Below are 17,215 nucleotides of genomic sequence, written 5' to 3'. Positions count from 1 at the left end.
AGAGAAAAATAAATTTACTACTTACCACCATAGATCTGGATGGTTGCTGTTAGCAACTTGGACTGCACATGTATTTTTTGCCTAATGATAAGCGCCCAGAAGACTACGGATTTGACTAATAAAAGTAATACATAAAATCGATAGGCCCTATCACTATTTATTTAATCATTCAATTGTTTTTCATAATACAGAATAAAATTATTCATGAACATTTTATGAAAAAAATCGCATTTAAAATAAAATGCAATAAAAATGAGGAATATATTAATCAAAGATCTGGATTGGAATCATATCAGGCAATTTAAAATCTTTTTTACAAAATAATATCAGCTCTTTTCAAAAAATGGTCATTATATTTTATGATTTATGCCCAAATTAATTATAACATGGACATGTATGCAAAGAATGCAAAAAGAAAAAGAAGGGAAAAGAAAGACCAAACAAATAAAAAAAAACAACTCATTAATTAAAAAATAATTCAAATAATACAAAATAATAACAGAGACCTATATACTATATAGTTAGTATATAGGTCCCTGATAATAATAATTGATATTAAATCGAAAGAAAAATTCTTATTTTACACTAAATTTATTCATCGGAGTAATCGAGTATTTTGTATTATGTAGGTGAATGACAGAGAAACCCTCGAATCCCTTTCAGCACTAAATAGCACACCAACTTAAACCGGAAGTTTGTTACGGTGTGCAGTGTGTACATAATAATTTGTAAGCTATGGACTGAACAAGATGTCGATACACAAGGGAATTTTATGGCAATCCAATTGAGTGAAAGAAAAACCAAGAGGACAAATTTTTTGCAGAAAAAATACCAATAAAATCTTAGGACTTGAATGCAACGTATCGGCAAAGTCCCCCAAAAACTACTGGCGTGACTAATATAAGTAATATACATATATACGTGAAAACATCGAGTTATTGAAGATGTCATTTTTAATGGACTCTTGCTTAATGTTCTTTTCCCAGGTGTTGTTTTTTGCTGGTGGATGGGTGTTTTTCTTGAAACAGCTGTTTAAGGACTATGAGGTTCACCATTCTGTTGTTTTGTTGGTCTTTTCTGTAACATTTGCATTGTCATGTACCATGTTTGAACTGATCATCTTTGAGATTCTTGGATTTCTTGAGGCTAGTTCCAGATATTTCCACTGGAAGTTGGGACTTTATGCCATCCTCTCAGTTCTAGTGGCTGTATTACCATTCTACATTGGTTATTTCATAATTGGAAATTTAAGATTTGTCCCACAGAAGCGCCACATTCGAGTACTACTGACAACTGGAACTTGGTTGGGATTTCTTTATTTTTTCTGGAAAATTGGTGACCCATTTCCTATATTGAGTCCAAAGCATGGAATCTTTTCAATTGAGCAGTGTATCGGCAGAATTGGTGTCATTGGAGTCACATTAATGGCAGTACTTTCAGGATTTGGTGCAGTAAATTATCCATATACATCAATGTTTTGCTTCATTAGGGCAGTAACGGAAGCAGATATCCAAGGCATAGAAAAGAGATTGATGCAAACTATGGATATGATACTGTTGAAGAAAAAAAGAATGGCATTAGCTAAACGAGAACGGCTAAAGCAAGCGACCATTAATAAAAGTCAAGGTGGATTATGGGGAATGATATCAAAAGTGACGTCAGGCAATTCATTGGAGAATATTTCAGTGTTGCAACAGGAAACTGAGGCCTATGAAGAGCTAGCAAAGCAACTATTTTTGGAATCAGTGGATCTACATAATACACAGGAAAGAATTGCATACTCAAAAACATTCAAAGGAAAATACTTCAACTTTTTGGGATACTTCTTTTCCATTTACTGTGTATGGAAAATATTTATTTCCACCATCAACATTATATTTGATCGAGTTGGGAAAGTTGACCCTGTAACCAGAGGAATAGAAATAGCAATCAATTACTTGGGAATTCAGTTTGATGTCAAATTCTGGTCACAGCAGATCTCATTTCTTCTGATTGGAATCATCATAGTCACTTCAATAAGAGGCTTACTCATTACTTTAACAAGATTTTTCTATGCTATTGCAAGCAGTAAATCATCAAATGTGATCGTACTGTGCTTGGCTCAAATAATGGGGATGTATTTTGTGAGCTCCGTGCTCCTCATAAGAATGAACATGCCACAAGAATACAGGTCAATAATAACGGAGGTACTCGGAAACCTTCAGTTCAATTTTTATCATCGCTGGTTTGATGTCATATTTCTTGTCAGTGCACTGTCAAGTATTGGATTCCTCTACATCGCACACAAACAAGCTCCGGAAAAGAGCATAAATGGATACTAATTAATAACTGAATCAGTTAAAATCACTGACATTAGTTAATATGTGCAAATAATTCAAAAGAAATTGATACCAATATTTATTTTCCCAAATGGAATTCAGATACATGTAGACCCTGAAAACCTAAATGGACGTAAAACATTTTGAAATAAACAATTTCTTTTGATGTAACAAAGTGATAGTGATTTGCTTTATTTGTGTTATTTGATAAACATGATGAATGAAATAAATAATCAAACTGTTGAAATAAGATTTGGGATTTCAGTTTGAAGTGCAACCCAGAACCTAAATGGAACAAAAAACATATTAAATTAAAAACTTTCCTTAAATTTAATTCAGAATGAGAGAAATGTATTTTAAATAGGGCATACTATAAAATCCAGTCTGACCCCAAGTTTGGCCTGGCTTCAGTTTGGCTCCAAGCCATATTTTGGCTAATTAAGGACCCTCTTTGTACTAAAGGAAAAATATTTTTTAGACATTGAGAAAATTATATTGTATAAAGGTATGAATATTGAGCTAACGTATGAAACATTGCATATACCTGCAGGAAAATGTTCAGTGACAAGTATTGCTGAACAGTAATCATCACTAGTCCTTCTAACTCAAGTGGGGAAAATACATGTAAATCATGTCATCAGGTGACCTGATTTATCTTGGCTTATTACAATCAATGTTTGTTTAAACTGAATACAAACTGAGTAATGCACTGTAGATTTCAATTAATTTCAATTAAAAAAAAAAAGGACAGATTACTCATGCATAAAAATACCTCAGAATCGGAACTCTTTAATGTGTAGTGTATAGAGGGTTCTTAAATTTGGCATATGAAATAATTTTATGATTGATTTATGAAGTCCAGATATCTAGGAATTTCTAGGTATTATGCACAGGCACTTGACGTTACCTAATTCACAAGGTACACATCGACGTCAGCTTGAATTTTTCTAGGTCAGTCACATCAGCTTGTTTTTTTTTTTTTTTTGCCTGAACTTCATGAAATTAATTCCCTGCAACCGTATTCATTCTGCGGACAGTCTTTCGAGGTCTCAACTTACGGAGAGTGCAACCAAAAGGACACATCACACGTGTAAATAGTAAAAAATCTCTCATCAAACTCGATGTACTTCTTCAACAATCCAAGAAATCACTAAAGGAGGATGGAATTTTTTTTATTGGTCCCAAATAAAACTTTTAGACAGTAATACAACGTAATATAAGAACATTCATTTTATGTCCCCCAAATATAATCTTGATATACTGTTCAACAGCTGATCAAGCGATCATATGTTGTAAATGTCGAAGATCTGCCCGATTAAAATTTTATTGTGAGACAAAATATTGAGTTGAAATGAACACGGTTTTAAGTTAAGCAGGCCCTATACTTTTATGCACTGTTATAATAATTATTATTTACACTGTCATTATTGATGCACTGTAAGAATATTGACTTTATTTACTTAGAGCCAATTGTTTTGAACATATTTTATTGGTTAGACGAAAAGGATTGGAAACAAGTTCTTGAATAACTTAACAACTAGTTCCTCTCCTTGTATAAGACAATATGTCATGGTAATGATACAAATGAAATATAACATATCAACTAAGAAAATCTACATGTTTTGTCAATAAATTTATGAACAGCAGCAAAAATACTGTTATTTATCTATATTTACATCCACTGAATAGTATTTCCTTTATTTCTTAAGAAATCCATTGCTGTTTATCTGTGAATAAAAAACACTAAGCAAGCCACCAGTATAGATTTCTTGAGCAACGGCTGTTCCATCAATTATACATACAATGTCATGCACTTCTCTAATACAATATTTAACATGTTTAATTTTACTTTGAATGTTTTTTTTTAATTCAGATATAAATATAAACAATAAAATGACTTTCTGTGTTTATTAGTACGAGAATTTATGTCGCAGCTATTGCAGAAAAAAAATTTACATAACCCGCTTACGCGGGTTATGTATTTTTTTCTGCAACAGCTGCGACATTAATTCCCGTACTAACAACCAAAGAAAGCATTTTATTGTTTAAGTAAAGGCAAATTTTCATCACCACATAGTAATAGGTTTATAGCAATAGTGACCAAATAAAGCATGAACAAACGATTGAAAAGATCATTTCTAGCATTAGAATAACTTTGCAAGCAAAAAAGAAATGATAAACATCTTTGCGTTTTCCGCATGAACACGAAGGACTGTTTATAATATTTTGTTTATATACAGGAATTTCTAAATAATTTAATCTGCATCTTGGAACAATATATATTATTTTCTTTTATTACGAGTATTATAATATGTGGATACATGTTCACGCTTATTCGGGACAATGTTGTGCAAATATTCAGATACTCATCCAGTGTGAATTTTGAACGTAGATTTATCATTTTTGCAACATCTCCTGGTTTTAGCTCACCTGAGCCGAGGGCTCAAGTGAGCTTTTCTGATCGAAATTTGTCCGTTCTCTGTCGTCGTTGTCGTAAACTTTTCACATTTGAAGAACATTTGCCGCCTTGTAAAAGACAAATTGAAGTAATTACTAACGCATTAAAAATGCTTTGAAGTGAAATTGCAAGCATTTCGTTAAGATGCTCTCAAATTTTTATGAATTTTGCACAATCCGATACATCAAAACAAATTTAAGAATTAATTCAAAAGGTACCTGGGTGAAGGGTTCTTTTTCGATCTTGTAAGTACATTACAATGCATCTAATATTTATACAAAAATGCAATGACAGTTACCATTGAAAAATGATTTATCTACATAATTTATGGAATCTGTAAGAGCTCTCGCGCTTTCAGTTGATACATGTATCTGTGAACGGTTACTGATCACGTGATGCCTAGAGCCAATGAACAGTTACTTTTGAAAGACCGCAACAATGACCTGGTATTTAATTCTTTACAAGAGAAAGAATTTGGGAACTTTTTTGTGTGTGTACAGTTTCTAACCGCAGTGAACATGTGCAATTTTTCTCTCACACCTTTGCAATAATTATCACTACACTATTTGTTAATTCCTACAAAAAATGCTTTGTCAAACAGTTTTCTTCAAACTTTTTTGATTCTAGACAACTCACGCACACTTCTGATTCATACCTGTAATGCATTAGTTTGAAAAAATCAAAATATCTTTAGATTAAAATATCCGAGATTAAATTTAAAAAAAATATATTTTTAGTTATCAATATGTGCAACGTAAAATGAGTATGGTTAATTTGGGGAAGCGCAATTGGTAGACAGGTTGCATTTGCAGCAAAATGCATGCATGTACAGACACAGATATGTTAATACGCCTTTTTCTACCACCCTCTAGAAATCTCCAATTCATACTTATCTCTCAAATGCTTATATGTAATTTTGTAAAATTTGCATAAAATATCTAAGGATGAACTCAAATAATCTCCCTTTGAACGACGTAATTACAACGTTCATTGGAATGAATCTTATATTAATGCAAGAGCTCAGTGACAAAACGATCTTGCAAATTGAAAACAAATACTGTTCAGGAACTGCAAAAATTACCTTATATAAAACCCTTCATAACAGGTAGAGATAAGGTACTTTATTCTTCATGAAAAAAAATGATCAATTCTGTTAGAGGTTTACTGTTAGAGAATCTCAAATTTTAGAAGTACTTGTTATTAAAGGTAGACGAAATGATTTTTAAAAAGACATTTTACGATACATTTAATCAGAAATGTTACTTTCAATAATAAATAAGATCTTCAAACTTGTCAAAATAATATGGAAGATTATATCTATTGCGAAGCATTGAGATGTATTAAGTTCTCTCTCTCTCTCTCTCTGAATCATTCTCGAAGTTTTGCCTCGTTTCAGACAAATTGAAGTAGTATATATGTGCACAAATTGAAATTATGTTTTGGAATGAACATGACAAATCTCAAGTGATTTCGCTTTAGCCACACTTGAGTCTTGGCATCCCATAATTTTTATTTTGGTTTGTGTCTATCGTACTCAATTCTCTCTCTCTCTCTGAATCATTCTCGAAATTTTGCCTTGTTTCAGACAAATTGAAGCAGTATACATGTGCACAAATTAAAATAACGTTTTGGAAAGAACATGACAAATCTCAAGTGATTTCGCTTTAGCCGCACTTGGGTCTTGGCATCTCATAATTTTTATTTGCTTTTTTGGTTTGTGTCTAATTTCTGGACTTTAAAAATAATTACTAATGCTTGAAATGCTTTGAAGTGAAATTGCAAGCATTTCGTTAAGATACTCTCATTTTTTTTTTTTAATATAAATTGCGCACGATTCGATACATAACAAACAAATTTAAGAATTAATTCAAAAGGTACCTGGGTGAGGGGTTCTTTTCGATCTTGTAAGTGCATTGCAATGTATGTAATATTTATGCAAAAATACAATGACAGGTACCACTGAAAAATGATTTATCTGCATGACATAAGGAATCGGTAAGAGCTCGCACGCTTTCATTTGATAGCTGTGAACGGTCACTGATCAAGTGGTGACTAGAGTTCAGCCAAGAGAACAGTTACTTTTGAAACACCGCAACAATGACCAGGTATTCAATTCTTTGCAACAGAAGGAAATCGGGAACTTTTTCTTTGTGTATAGATTTTGACTGCACTGAGCATCTGCAATTTTTCTCTCGCACCTTTGCAATAAATATTACTACACTATATGTTAATTCCTACAAAAAAAAAAAAAAAAAAAAAAAAAAAAAAAAAAAAAAAGACTTTGTCAAACACTGTGGAGAATAAGTTTTCTTCAAACTTTTTTTTTTTCGAGAAATCCCACAATTCTGATTTATATATGTAACGCATTAGTTTGAAAAATCAAAATATCTAAAGATTAAAATATCCGAGGTTTAACTGAAAAAATATCTTTAACTAGTTATCAATACAAGTATGTGTAACATAAAATGAATATAGTTAATTTGAGGAAGCGCAATTGGTAGACAGGTTGCCTTTACAGCACTATGCATGCATAGGCAGATACAGGTATGTGCATGTCTTTTTATTGCCCGATGCGAAAACAGAAATTATCCCACCAACACTTTCTAGAAATATCCAATATATACTAATCTCTCAAATGCTTAGATGTAATTTTGTAAAATTTGCATAAGGAACTCTGGATGTACACAAATGATCTCCCTTTGAACGACGTAATTACAGCGTTCATTGCAATGAAGCTGCTATTAAGGCAAGAGCTCAGTTACGAAATGATCTTGTAATTGAAAACAAACATTGCTCAAGGACTGTAAAAATTAAAAATAAAATTAAAAATTAAGCTTAAATGTTTTTTAAAAAAGACATTTTACGATTCACCTAGTCAAAAATGTTACTCTCTCTCTCTCTCTCTCTCTCTCTCTCTCTCTCTCTCTCTCTCTCCTGAATCATTCTCGATTTTTTGCCTTGTATCAGACAAATTGAAGTTGTACAGGTGTATATCGTGGAGTATATATGTGCACAAATTAAAATAACATTTTTGGAATAAATTAAACATGACGAATCTCAATGGATCTCGCTTTAGCCGCACTTGAGTCTTGGCACATCAAGATTTTTACTTGCTTTTGGATTGTGTCTTTCTGGATTTAAAATAATTATTAACGCTTGAAAATGCTAAGAAGTGAAATTGCAAGCATTTCGTTATGATGCTCTCAAATTTTCATGTTTTCATTCAATTCGATGCATCAATAATAATAATATTTAAACAATTTTAAAATTCAAAACGAAACTTGGGGGGGGGGGGGTTATTCTTGTGGGTGCATTGCATTGCAAAGTATGTAATAGATCTCTATTTATGCAAAGGGCAATGGCATTTATCAGTTTATGTACAATCAAAATACTCTTTGTTGAGGCCTAAACTGGGCAAGAGTTTTTTTTAAACAGAAGCCACATTTGAAGCCAGGTCAACTTTTGAGGCTAGAACCAAATTCGGTTTGATAGAGGTTGAGTAAACTTTGGGACCAGAGCGAGCCCGATTGTATAATAAGCCATCAAGAAATGAACATGAACGAGAATTCGGGTAAAAAGGGCAAGCGGTAAATCTAGTCTTCCCGACTCCCGATTCCCGACGGTCCCGGATTTTGGTTTTTTGGCGATTTCTTTTTTATCGATGCACAGAAATTCTTCAAACTTTTCAGGCACCTTTTCTAAGTTTAAATGAATTCATTAATACATAAAATCCTTTACAAATTTACGTATTTAATACTGAATTAGCAGTATCACCTGCCAAAAAGCGGTAAATCTAGTACTCTGTTATAAATGCGAAAACCAAAGACGGACATCGATGTTTTCGTAGAATCGCGATTAAATACAACAAATTGAAGTATATATTTTTAAAGAAATATAAGGAAAACCTCATTTACATGCCAGTTGATTTTTGCATGCACAAAACCCCATTTTTTCCTTTTTTTCTTGTTTAACTCTTTGCCACAACATGTTTGTGTTCCCAGGCTCTATACGACGTGGACGTGGTTCTACCTCAGAGCCCCCCACCTTTTTTTATTTAAATTATTTTTCTCTTCTTTTTCTTTGAAATATGAATTAACTTTTTATTTATCTATTTTAAGTTTTCCTTTCTTTTATTTTAATTAAAGTTAATTATACAATCGTTTCTTTCTAAATTCAAAAGCTTTGTATCGGAAGAAATTTGCTATCTAGAACATTTTTCAGTTTTTTATGTAATATTCTATAATTTTCAATCTAATCAAAATATCGTTTGCTTTTTTAATTACATGTATATGTTTACCTTAACAAAATGCAATAGATTAAAAAAAATGCATATGATTTATTAATTATCTAGCAGTATTCCCTAGCACAACTAAGTTACTATAGCTTGGACTGTATATCTCTTCACTTTGAACTGTATCAGATGATTAGAAATTTAATTATTTTACCCAAGCTGACACTGCTAAAATATAGCTTTAGTTACTGAAGTTACTGAAGTGATAATTGTATCAAATAAATTTTCTATGATTAAATATGAACCTGACTTTAAAATCACTTTGATGTTATGGATTATTATAGAATTTTTTTTTTTTAAATTGATAACACAATGCAATTATTAAAATTCCCGCATTCACTGAAATACTAAATCCATCTTTGTGAGAAAAAATATCTTACCAATTAATATCAATATTTTTTTGATTATCTTTAATATCTTTAACATCAACGAAACCTCACGTCTCCGTTATGTATCGATGTCCGTCTTTGGCTTTCGCATTTATAACAAAGTACTAGATTTACCGCTTTTTGGCAGGTGATACTGCTGACTCAGTATTAAATACGTAAATTTGTTAAGGTTTTTATGTATTAATGAATTCATTTAAACTTAGAAAATGTGCCTGAAAAGTTTGAAGAATTTCTGTGCATCGGTAAAAAAGAAATCGCCAAAAAACCAAAATCCGGGACCGTCGGGAGTCGGGAAGACTAGATTTACCGCTTGCCGGTAAATAGACTCATCTCATCTAAACCGGAAGTTTTGTTTCGAGCGTACCACAACTGAACTGAGAAAGTGAACACCAAAAAAAAAAAAAACCGTCAATGCGCGAGGAAATCTTTTTATAGCAATCCAAATGAAGAAAAAAGTCTAACTTTTTAAATTTAATCAATACGAACAGTTATGAGTGAAGAAAAGGTAATATTTTCTCTTGGCAAGTTGAAATCTATATTTTCATCATATTTTGAATTTCCTCTGACTGATAAATCATACACCTTTCAATAAGGTGACACAAATGACAATTTTGTTATCTTCTGACACCAAGTGTAAGTAAATAAACCCTCTGTATATTGGCATTCCTAAGTACAGATATGTGTATATAAAATAGATCTGGTTCATCGATTGGGACCGGTTTAATAGGTTTGGACCAATCGCCCATATGGGATACATGTATATTTAAATTCAGTGTAATTTTCTTTACGAAATCCATTGGAAATCTACAACGTTCAATTAAGAAATAAGGTATCATTCTCAAACAATTATCGGGATATAAATATGGGTTGGTACATGATCAAATTTACCATAAAGCCTTTCGGGTTTATATCTGATAGATGTTTAAAAATGATACCTTATTACTTATATTTACATTTGTGACTTCTTTATAATGTATATTTTTTTAGGATAATCTTTAGTGCATGAAATGTTTTATTTTTCAAAACTCAATGGCCATTCATAGACCTAAAGCTTTAGGTCAATGATCCATTGAAAGCACATCAACCCTTTATGACATCACTGACAGGGTTGTGGATAAGCACTCGCCCACTCACAAATGCGAGTAAAATTTGCTGTGGGCGATTAGATATTAAAAATCTGGTTGCCCACATGGCGAACAATTTTTTGCCGGAACATAATCACATTTCAGTTTTATATTTTATGTACTTCAGTTTTTCAGAAAACACTCTATTAACCTATATTTTTTGTGTTGCTTACAAGCATATTATTCAAACATATACCTGACTGAGATCAAACATGGTGATTTATGGAAGCAGTTAAATCTCTGTTGATTTAAGAAATGTTTTAAAAGTTTTGTGTGAGTTATTGGTGTGTAAATCACACAGACTTGTCACATAGGCATATTTCATGAAGCGTGCTAGCGCTTCATGAAAAATATGTCTATGTGCAAGTCTGTGTGATTTACACACCAATAATTCACACTAAACTTAAAAACATTCCTTATATTTACATTTTACAAGTTTAAAAGCACCAATAATATACTCAATATTTGAAATTTTGGCTTCCCTATATCGTTACATTTTTATTTACGTGTCTGTATATATATAAGCCTCATTGTGACATTACTTTAGCGCGAGATTCACCGTGTATATTTCTACACGTGAGTATACACAAAAAAGACTTTCAAATCAGTTGCACAGTTGGCTTAGTAGAAAAACACAGCAAATGTAAATATACAAGAGTAAAAGTTTGAGATTGTTCTAACAGAAATATTGTAACAATTGGCTATGGTTGTCGCACACTCTATCCAGACTAGTTATTCATAGATAGAATTTGAATTACTGTGTCAAATGCATACAATGAAAGATCGGAATCGACTTCATTACAGGTTGTATGTAATTTATTTAATATGCCCCCTTGATGCTTCAGTTGTATAAGATAAACACTACAAAATATAGTGAATATATTATCGGATCAAAGTTTTTAGAAAAGAGAAAATGACAAAAATTCATATACTGTGAACGTATCAATACTACGAATAAAAAAAAATTAAAAAAATTAAGGATTTATGTTGTTGTTATTTTTAATTTACATATAATGTGGGCCCGTGGATCACATTGTGGGCCTGTAAAATTTGAAAAGTTGGGAGCCCACATGGCCCCTAAGGTTTCAAAAGTTAACCACAACCCTGACTGAGTAATTACATTGAACATTTATGACGTGAGGAACCTGTGTTTATACAGAAATAGATACGCTTTGCTTAAGTAGTGTTATATAAAAGAAAACATTTGCAAATGTAAATATTACCCTATAACACGCAGGAAACCTTGTCACTGCACAATAGATTAGAATACTCAGTAGGAACTATATGAAATTTCAATACTCTAGGAACACCAAAATGTCTGGTGGAGAGCTGCAAATTTTGACCTATGCTCGGCACTCAGGGCCATTGAGCAGTGAGATCTTTTTCATGCCAGCACCTACTGCAACATGGGACCTCGGTTTATACGGTCTCATCCGAAGGATCGGTCTCCACGTCCCACAGTGGATTCAAACCCGCGACATAAGGATCATCTTCTTACTCTGTGACTCTAGAGCAGACACTCTACCACTGCACTAAAAATAAATTAAAAGCAAAAACTTTGGTTAATAAGTTTTTCTGTATCCTCACTGCTAAGGAGTGAGATCCTAAACTTCTTAGGAATCAATCTCTTAAACTGGAGGATTATAGAAAATTTGCTTGCCAAAAGTTACTGCATTCAATTTATATTCATACAGATTTACAATATTTATAGCCAAAATTTTTTCGTTCTTCATTTTTGCACTGTAAATTGGGATATTTATTATATCCCATTTGAGTGATTGGTCCCAACTTGTTTAATATTAAGATTAAAAAGAAAAAATAGAGTGACTGTAACAAATAATTATGCACCAGATGGCAATTGTCCTTGAACTTGTAATATCCCACTTCCTTTCCAATAACTTCTGAACCACAAATCTATTTTAAATCTAATCTTCTTTTCAAAGATGAATGGCCTGCCACAAGTCTTGAGAGTCTATGAAACAGTTAATTTTCAGTCATTCCAAGAAAAAAAAAAGGGGGGGGGGTCACTTTATGCATAAAATGGTCCTGTCTAATGTCTTTAAAGAAACTTGCTGTCAACTTCAGAATTGTACAAAAAAAAAAAAAAAAAAAATGAAAAAAGGAGAAAAATTATTTAATAAAGGAAAAAGTCTTTAAAAAAAGAAAGAAAAGCATCATTCACATTTACCAACATGATTCATTTGAAAAAAAATTCATTTTATCTTTATAGCAGAAACATTAATTAAATGTCTTCATTAAATTTTTCCCAAATTAAGTGAAATATTGTTTACTGTCTAGGGTTTTTTAAGGGTCTGTAGGGGGTTGAAATAAGGCCTCTTTCCCAATACTAAAAAGCAGGTATTTTCCCCAATTTTTAGCTCTACTGGTCAGAGACCAGAAGAGCTTATGCGATAGTAAGGTGTCTGTCGTCCGTCCATCCGTCTGTCTGTAAACAATTTTTCAAAACGCTACTCCTCTTACAGTTTTGGTCTGATTTCAATATAACGTGGCACACAAGTAGACTACACTAAGATACATAATTTAGTGGACCGGTTTTTGATTTCGATTTACGGTGTTGCCATAGTTACTAAAAATAGAAATTTCTGTGAAATTCCTTTAAATTGCTACTCCTCTTATAGTTTTGGTCTGATTTCATTATAACTTGGCAAACAAGTAGACTACACTCTCATACATAATTTAGCGCATCAGTTTTTGATTTCAATGAACGGTGTTGCCATGGTTACTAAAAATAGAAATTTATGTGGAATTCCTTTAAAACACTACTCTTCCTACAGTTTTGGTCTGATTTTAATATAACTTGGCACACAAGTGGACTTCACTTAGATATATAATTTAGTGCATCAAGTTTTGATTTCAATGAACAGTGTTGCCATGGTTACTATAAATAGAAATTTCTGTGAAATTCCTTAAAATCACTTCTCCTCCTACAGTTTTGGTCTGATTTGAATATAACTTGGCATACAAGTAGACTACACTAAGATACATTATTTAGTGCATCAGTTTTTGATTTTGATGAACGATGTTGCCATGGTTACTAAAAATAGAAATCTATGTGAAATTACTTTAAAATGCTACTCCTCCTACAGTTTTAGTTTGCTTTTAATATAATTCGGCATACAAGAAGACTATTAATAATAAGATACATAATTTTATGCATTGGTTTTATATTTCGATGAACAGTGTTGCCATGGTTACTAAAAATAGAAATTTCTGTGAAATTCCTGTAAGGTCAAGATCTAGTAAATGACTTTAGACTGTCTTTTTGGTGCTTGATCCATTATGACGTCATAATCAATTTTAATTTCTTTTTCCCGTACTTTACGGCTCTAAAAGAATTAGGTAGAAAATAAAGTATTTTCATGGAATTCAATTTGAAACATTGTGAAAAGTAATCCTGATACCTATATTCAATTTAATATTATTTTAAAGAAGAGGCCAAGAACATACAAATAACCATTTTCTGAGAGACTGTAGGCAATCTGGATACATTTCCTTTGTCTGATATGGGGGAAAAAACTCCCGTATTCATGACTGGTTTTCTTAATTTTTCATTGAAAATGACAGTTTAAAATATGATTTTTCGTCTTGTTTGCCTACAAATTATACCCCAAAACACCTTATTTGACCAAGCTAAAGTTATAAAGCATCATTAAAGGAATTTATTTCTCAAATTTGAGAAATCTGTAGGCACCTTTTATTTACTAGATCTTGACCTTAAAACGTTACTCCTCCTACAGTTTTGGTCTGATTTCAATCTAATTTGGCACACAATTAGAATACACTACGATACATAATATGTATTTCGGTTTTTGATTTCAGTGAATGGTGTTGTCATGGTTACTTAAAATAGAAATTTCTGTGAAATACTTTCAAAACACTACTCCTCCTATAGTTTTCGTTTGATTTCAATATAACTTGGCACAGAAGTAGACTACATTAAGATACATAATTCTATTTATTGTTGCAAAGTTTCAAATCCAAGTGCTACTTTGTTATATGTACAGACCAGTAGAGCTACAGTCTCATCAGAGAAATACTTTTAAATTCCCAAACAATGAAAAAAACATCAAAGTGTCCTTATAGTTCATAAATCTCCTTCACATGCCTCCAGTCTACAATTTTTGCCTTAATATTGTTAAGTAAACCTATTTTTTTCAAATTGAAAGCTTTGAATGTACCTGCTTTATGCACTGGTTTAGTTTTCCCCCTACTTCTTTGTATAAAACATTTTCCCCAATTTCAAGTAAATGACGTTATTTTTCCCAATTAGAAAGGCCCAGGCCTTTGATATCAAGACCTTAAAAAACCCTGACAGTATACTCACCATATTGCTATATATGCTAAAAGAAAGATGGGGATTTTGAACTTATTTTTATGCCTTATGGCAAAATTTTCTTGAACTATGTGTAGTTGCAGACTCTAGTTTAACTTTTCGATTCATTTCATCACATATATAGTAGTTCACGTTATAATTTATCAGCATATTTGTGTACTTTTATAGCATTTAGAATGGTACAGATTGATGATTATATATGCATTGGAAATTTCTCCCTTTTTGTATATTTTGGAATATAGAAGAGTACAGATTGAATGCTGATGAATTCTCTCCCTTTTTTAGAGTGTTGAAGAGTACAGATTGAATGCTGACGAAGAGCTTCGGTTTGAGGTGGAGGCTAATGCCTCAGTACAAATGGAGGTAATTACCATAAATTGATCATCAGAAGGGAAGACAGAAAATTAAAAAATTCAATTTGTTTTTCATTAAAGGTCTTAGAACAGAGTCTGACATGTATTTTTCAAAAAGATACAACTTTGTAAGACTAGTGTTGTTTTAATTTATTTAAGCAATTTTTAAATGATTAATCCCTTTTAACATATCCAAGTCCATATTCTAAATCTGCATGAATGAATTAAATTATGAATAAATATGAATTCTGTGTACAGCTGCTGGAGGGAATGGCAGAGGTATTTGGATCAGAACTGACCAAAGGAAAGATTTACAACTTCGACCAGGGAGCAAAAGTAGCGGTCTTCACCTGGCATGGCTGTCTTATCAAGATATCCTTCTCCTCATTATATTTAAATGCAGTTATCCATCTTTTCATTTCAGTATAAGTCCTTATTTGCACCACATTGCAATACATTCTTGGCACCACATTTAAAGATAACACATTACATTTTTTGGTACCACATTTCATAGCCATACATGTGATAAGTACCCGCTATACACAAAATGTTACATATTTTTTACCCTATTTACAGGATCATGGTGGGACACCAAAATTCATTGGAAATCAAAATATTTCTTGTGTTTTAAATTGTTTTACCTGCAACTGCCATTTTTCTTACATTTTCGCTTTAATAACACTGGAAATCTCTTGATGCATAATTTATTGTACTTTGTTAATGCAAAGAAAACATGGTGATTGAAGGTGTCAAACATTTCCCTCAATAATCACATTGTAATCAAGATGTATCAAAACTTCTCATAAGTTGAATTGTTTTTATAATGGGTTTTCAATTATACATGTATTGATTTTTTTGGGGCAATATTTAGTACAGTTTTTGTACAATTTTATCAGATGAGAAATGTACAGTATTTTCACCTAAATTCTAGTATTTTCAAAGGTCCTGTACAGTATTGGGTCTAAATTAAATTACCCTTGAAAATTTCATGAAATGGTAAATTGAGTCATTAGACCTTGACAAAATTTTACCTGCAAGGCAGAACAGAGGTAGCATATGTTGCCAAGGAAACTCCCATGGTGATGTACATAAATACCCATGCTGCACTAGAACAAATGAGAGAAAAGGCTGAAAGTGATAATACCCGAGGACCAAGGGTAGTAACTTAGTATCGATTGTCATGATTATATCTAAAACTAAAAAAATAAAGAAAAGCAGAGAATAGAACTTAGCCAGATTCATTCAGAAATAATAAATAATGCTGCACACCAACTTTTATTGAAAAGAAAAAAAAAATCTTTTTTTCCTTATCTATACTTTATCCTCATGAAATGGTCACTCAAATTAAGTAAAATTAATTTGTGCATAGTGATATTGTATAATTACCATAAGCTTGAAGTAGTTAGTGAGCAGTGGGAAATATTTTCTTCTAGTGGGAATTTTGAGTTCAAGTAATTGTGATTTCTGTCCATCTAGGTGATGATAGTTGGGCCCACTGATGTAGGAAAGAGTACGCTGTCTCGCCTCTTGCTGAACTACTCAGCCCGCCTTGGAAGAGCACCGATATTTGTTGACCTGGATGTTGGACAGGTGGGGAAATTAACATGTATATTATAAGATTATTGTTTAGAATGTAAGAGGTAGTATTGTTGAAATAGTATTAGTTACATATTGTACAGTATTTGTCTAGTTGTTCCACTGGTTGTATAAAAATACAGATCATAGTAAATAAATGCACACCTCAATTATATCAAGTTAAGAAATTATTTCCCAAGTATAAGACCGAATAAGAATTCATGATGATTTTGGGTCCAAGTTCTCTAATGCATATTGGCTCCATTGAATTTTGAAAAGTTGCAACACATTTTTAGGTCACCTGAGTCACTCAGGTGACCTATTGCTATCCGTTCTCGTCCGTCGGCGTGCGT

At 32.1% G+C, this 17,215-nt stretch overlaps 2 protein-coding genes across 2 annotated transcripts in view; both read left to right on the top strand.

Moving 5' to 3' along the window:
* Positions 1–688: 688 nt before the first annotated feature.
* Positions 689–2,557, top strand: LOC133194008 (Golgi pH regulator-like). Its single transcript, XM_061329919.1, has one exon. The coding sequence runs from the start codon at positions 945–947 to the stop codon at positions 2,319–2,321; it is 1,377 nt and encodes a 458-aa protein (XP_061185903.1). The 5' UTR covers positions 689–944; the 3' UTR covers positions 2,322–2,557.
* Positions 2,558–9,842: 7,285 nt separating this feature from the next.
* LOC133194007 (polyribonucleotide 5'-hydroxyl-kinase Clp1-like) overlaps positions 9,843–17,215 on the top strand; it is a 30,183-nt gene continuing 22,810 nt past the window's right edge. The window contains exons 1-5 of the mRNA XM_061329918.1: positions 9,843–9,961; positions 15,220–15,297; positions 15,546–15,659; positions 16,319–16,444; positions 16,764–16,877. Coding sequence (XP_061185902.1) covers positions 9,947–9,961; positions 15,220–15,297; positions 15,546–15,659; positions 16,319–16,444; positions 16,764–16,877 — 447 coding nt within the window. The 5' untranslated portion in view covers positions 9,843–9,946. The remainder of the gene's footprint in view (positions 9,962–15,219; positions 15,298–15,545; positions 15,660–16,318; positions 16,445–16,763; positions 16,878–17,215) is intronic.

Source organism: Saccostrea echinata, unplaced genomic scaffold (genome assembly GCF_033153115.1).
Source record: "Saccostrea echinata isolate AGI-Se365-2 ecotype Australia unplaced genomic scaffold, CSIRO_AGI_Sech_v1 ptg000028l, whole genome shotgun sequence".
In the NCBI taxonomy this organism is placed as follows: Eukaryota; Metazoa; Mollusca; class Bivalvia; order Ostreida; family Ostreidae; genus Saccostrea; species Saccostrea echinata.
Note: the sequence above shows the minus strand (reverse complement) of the source record. Positions and strands in the feature narration are given on the sequence as shown.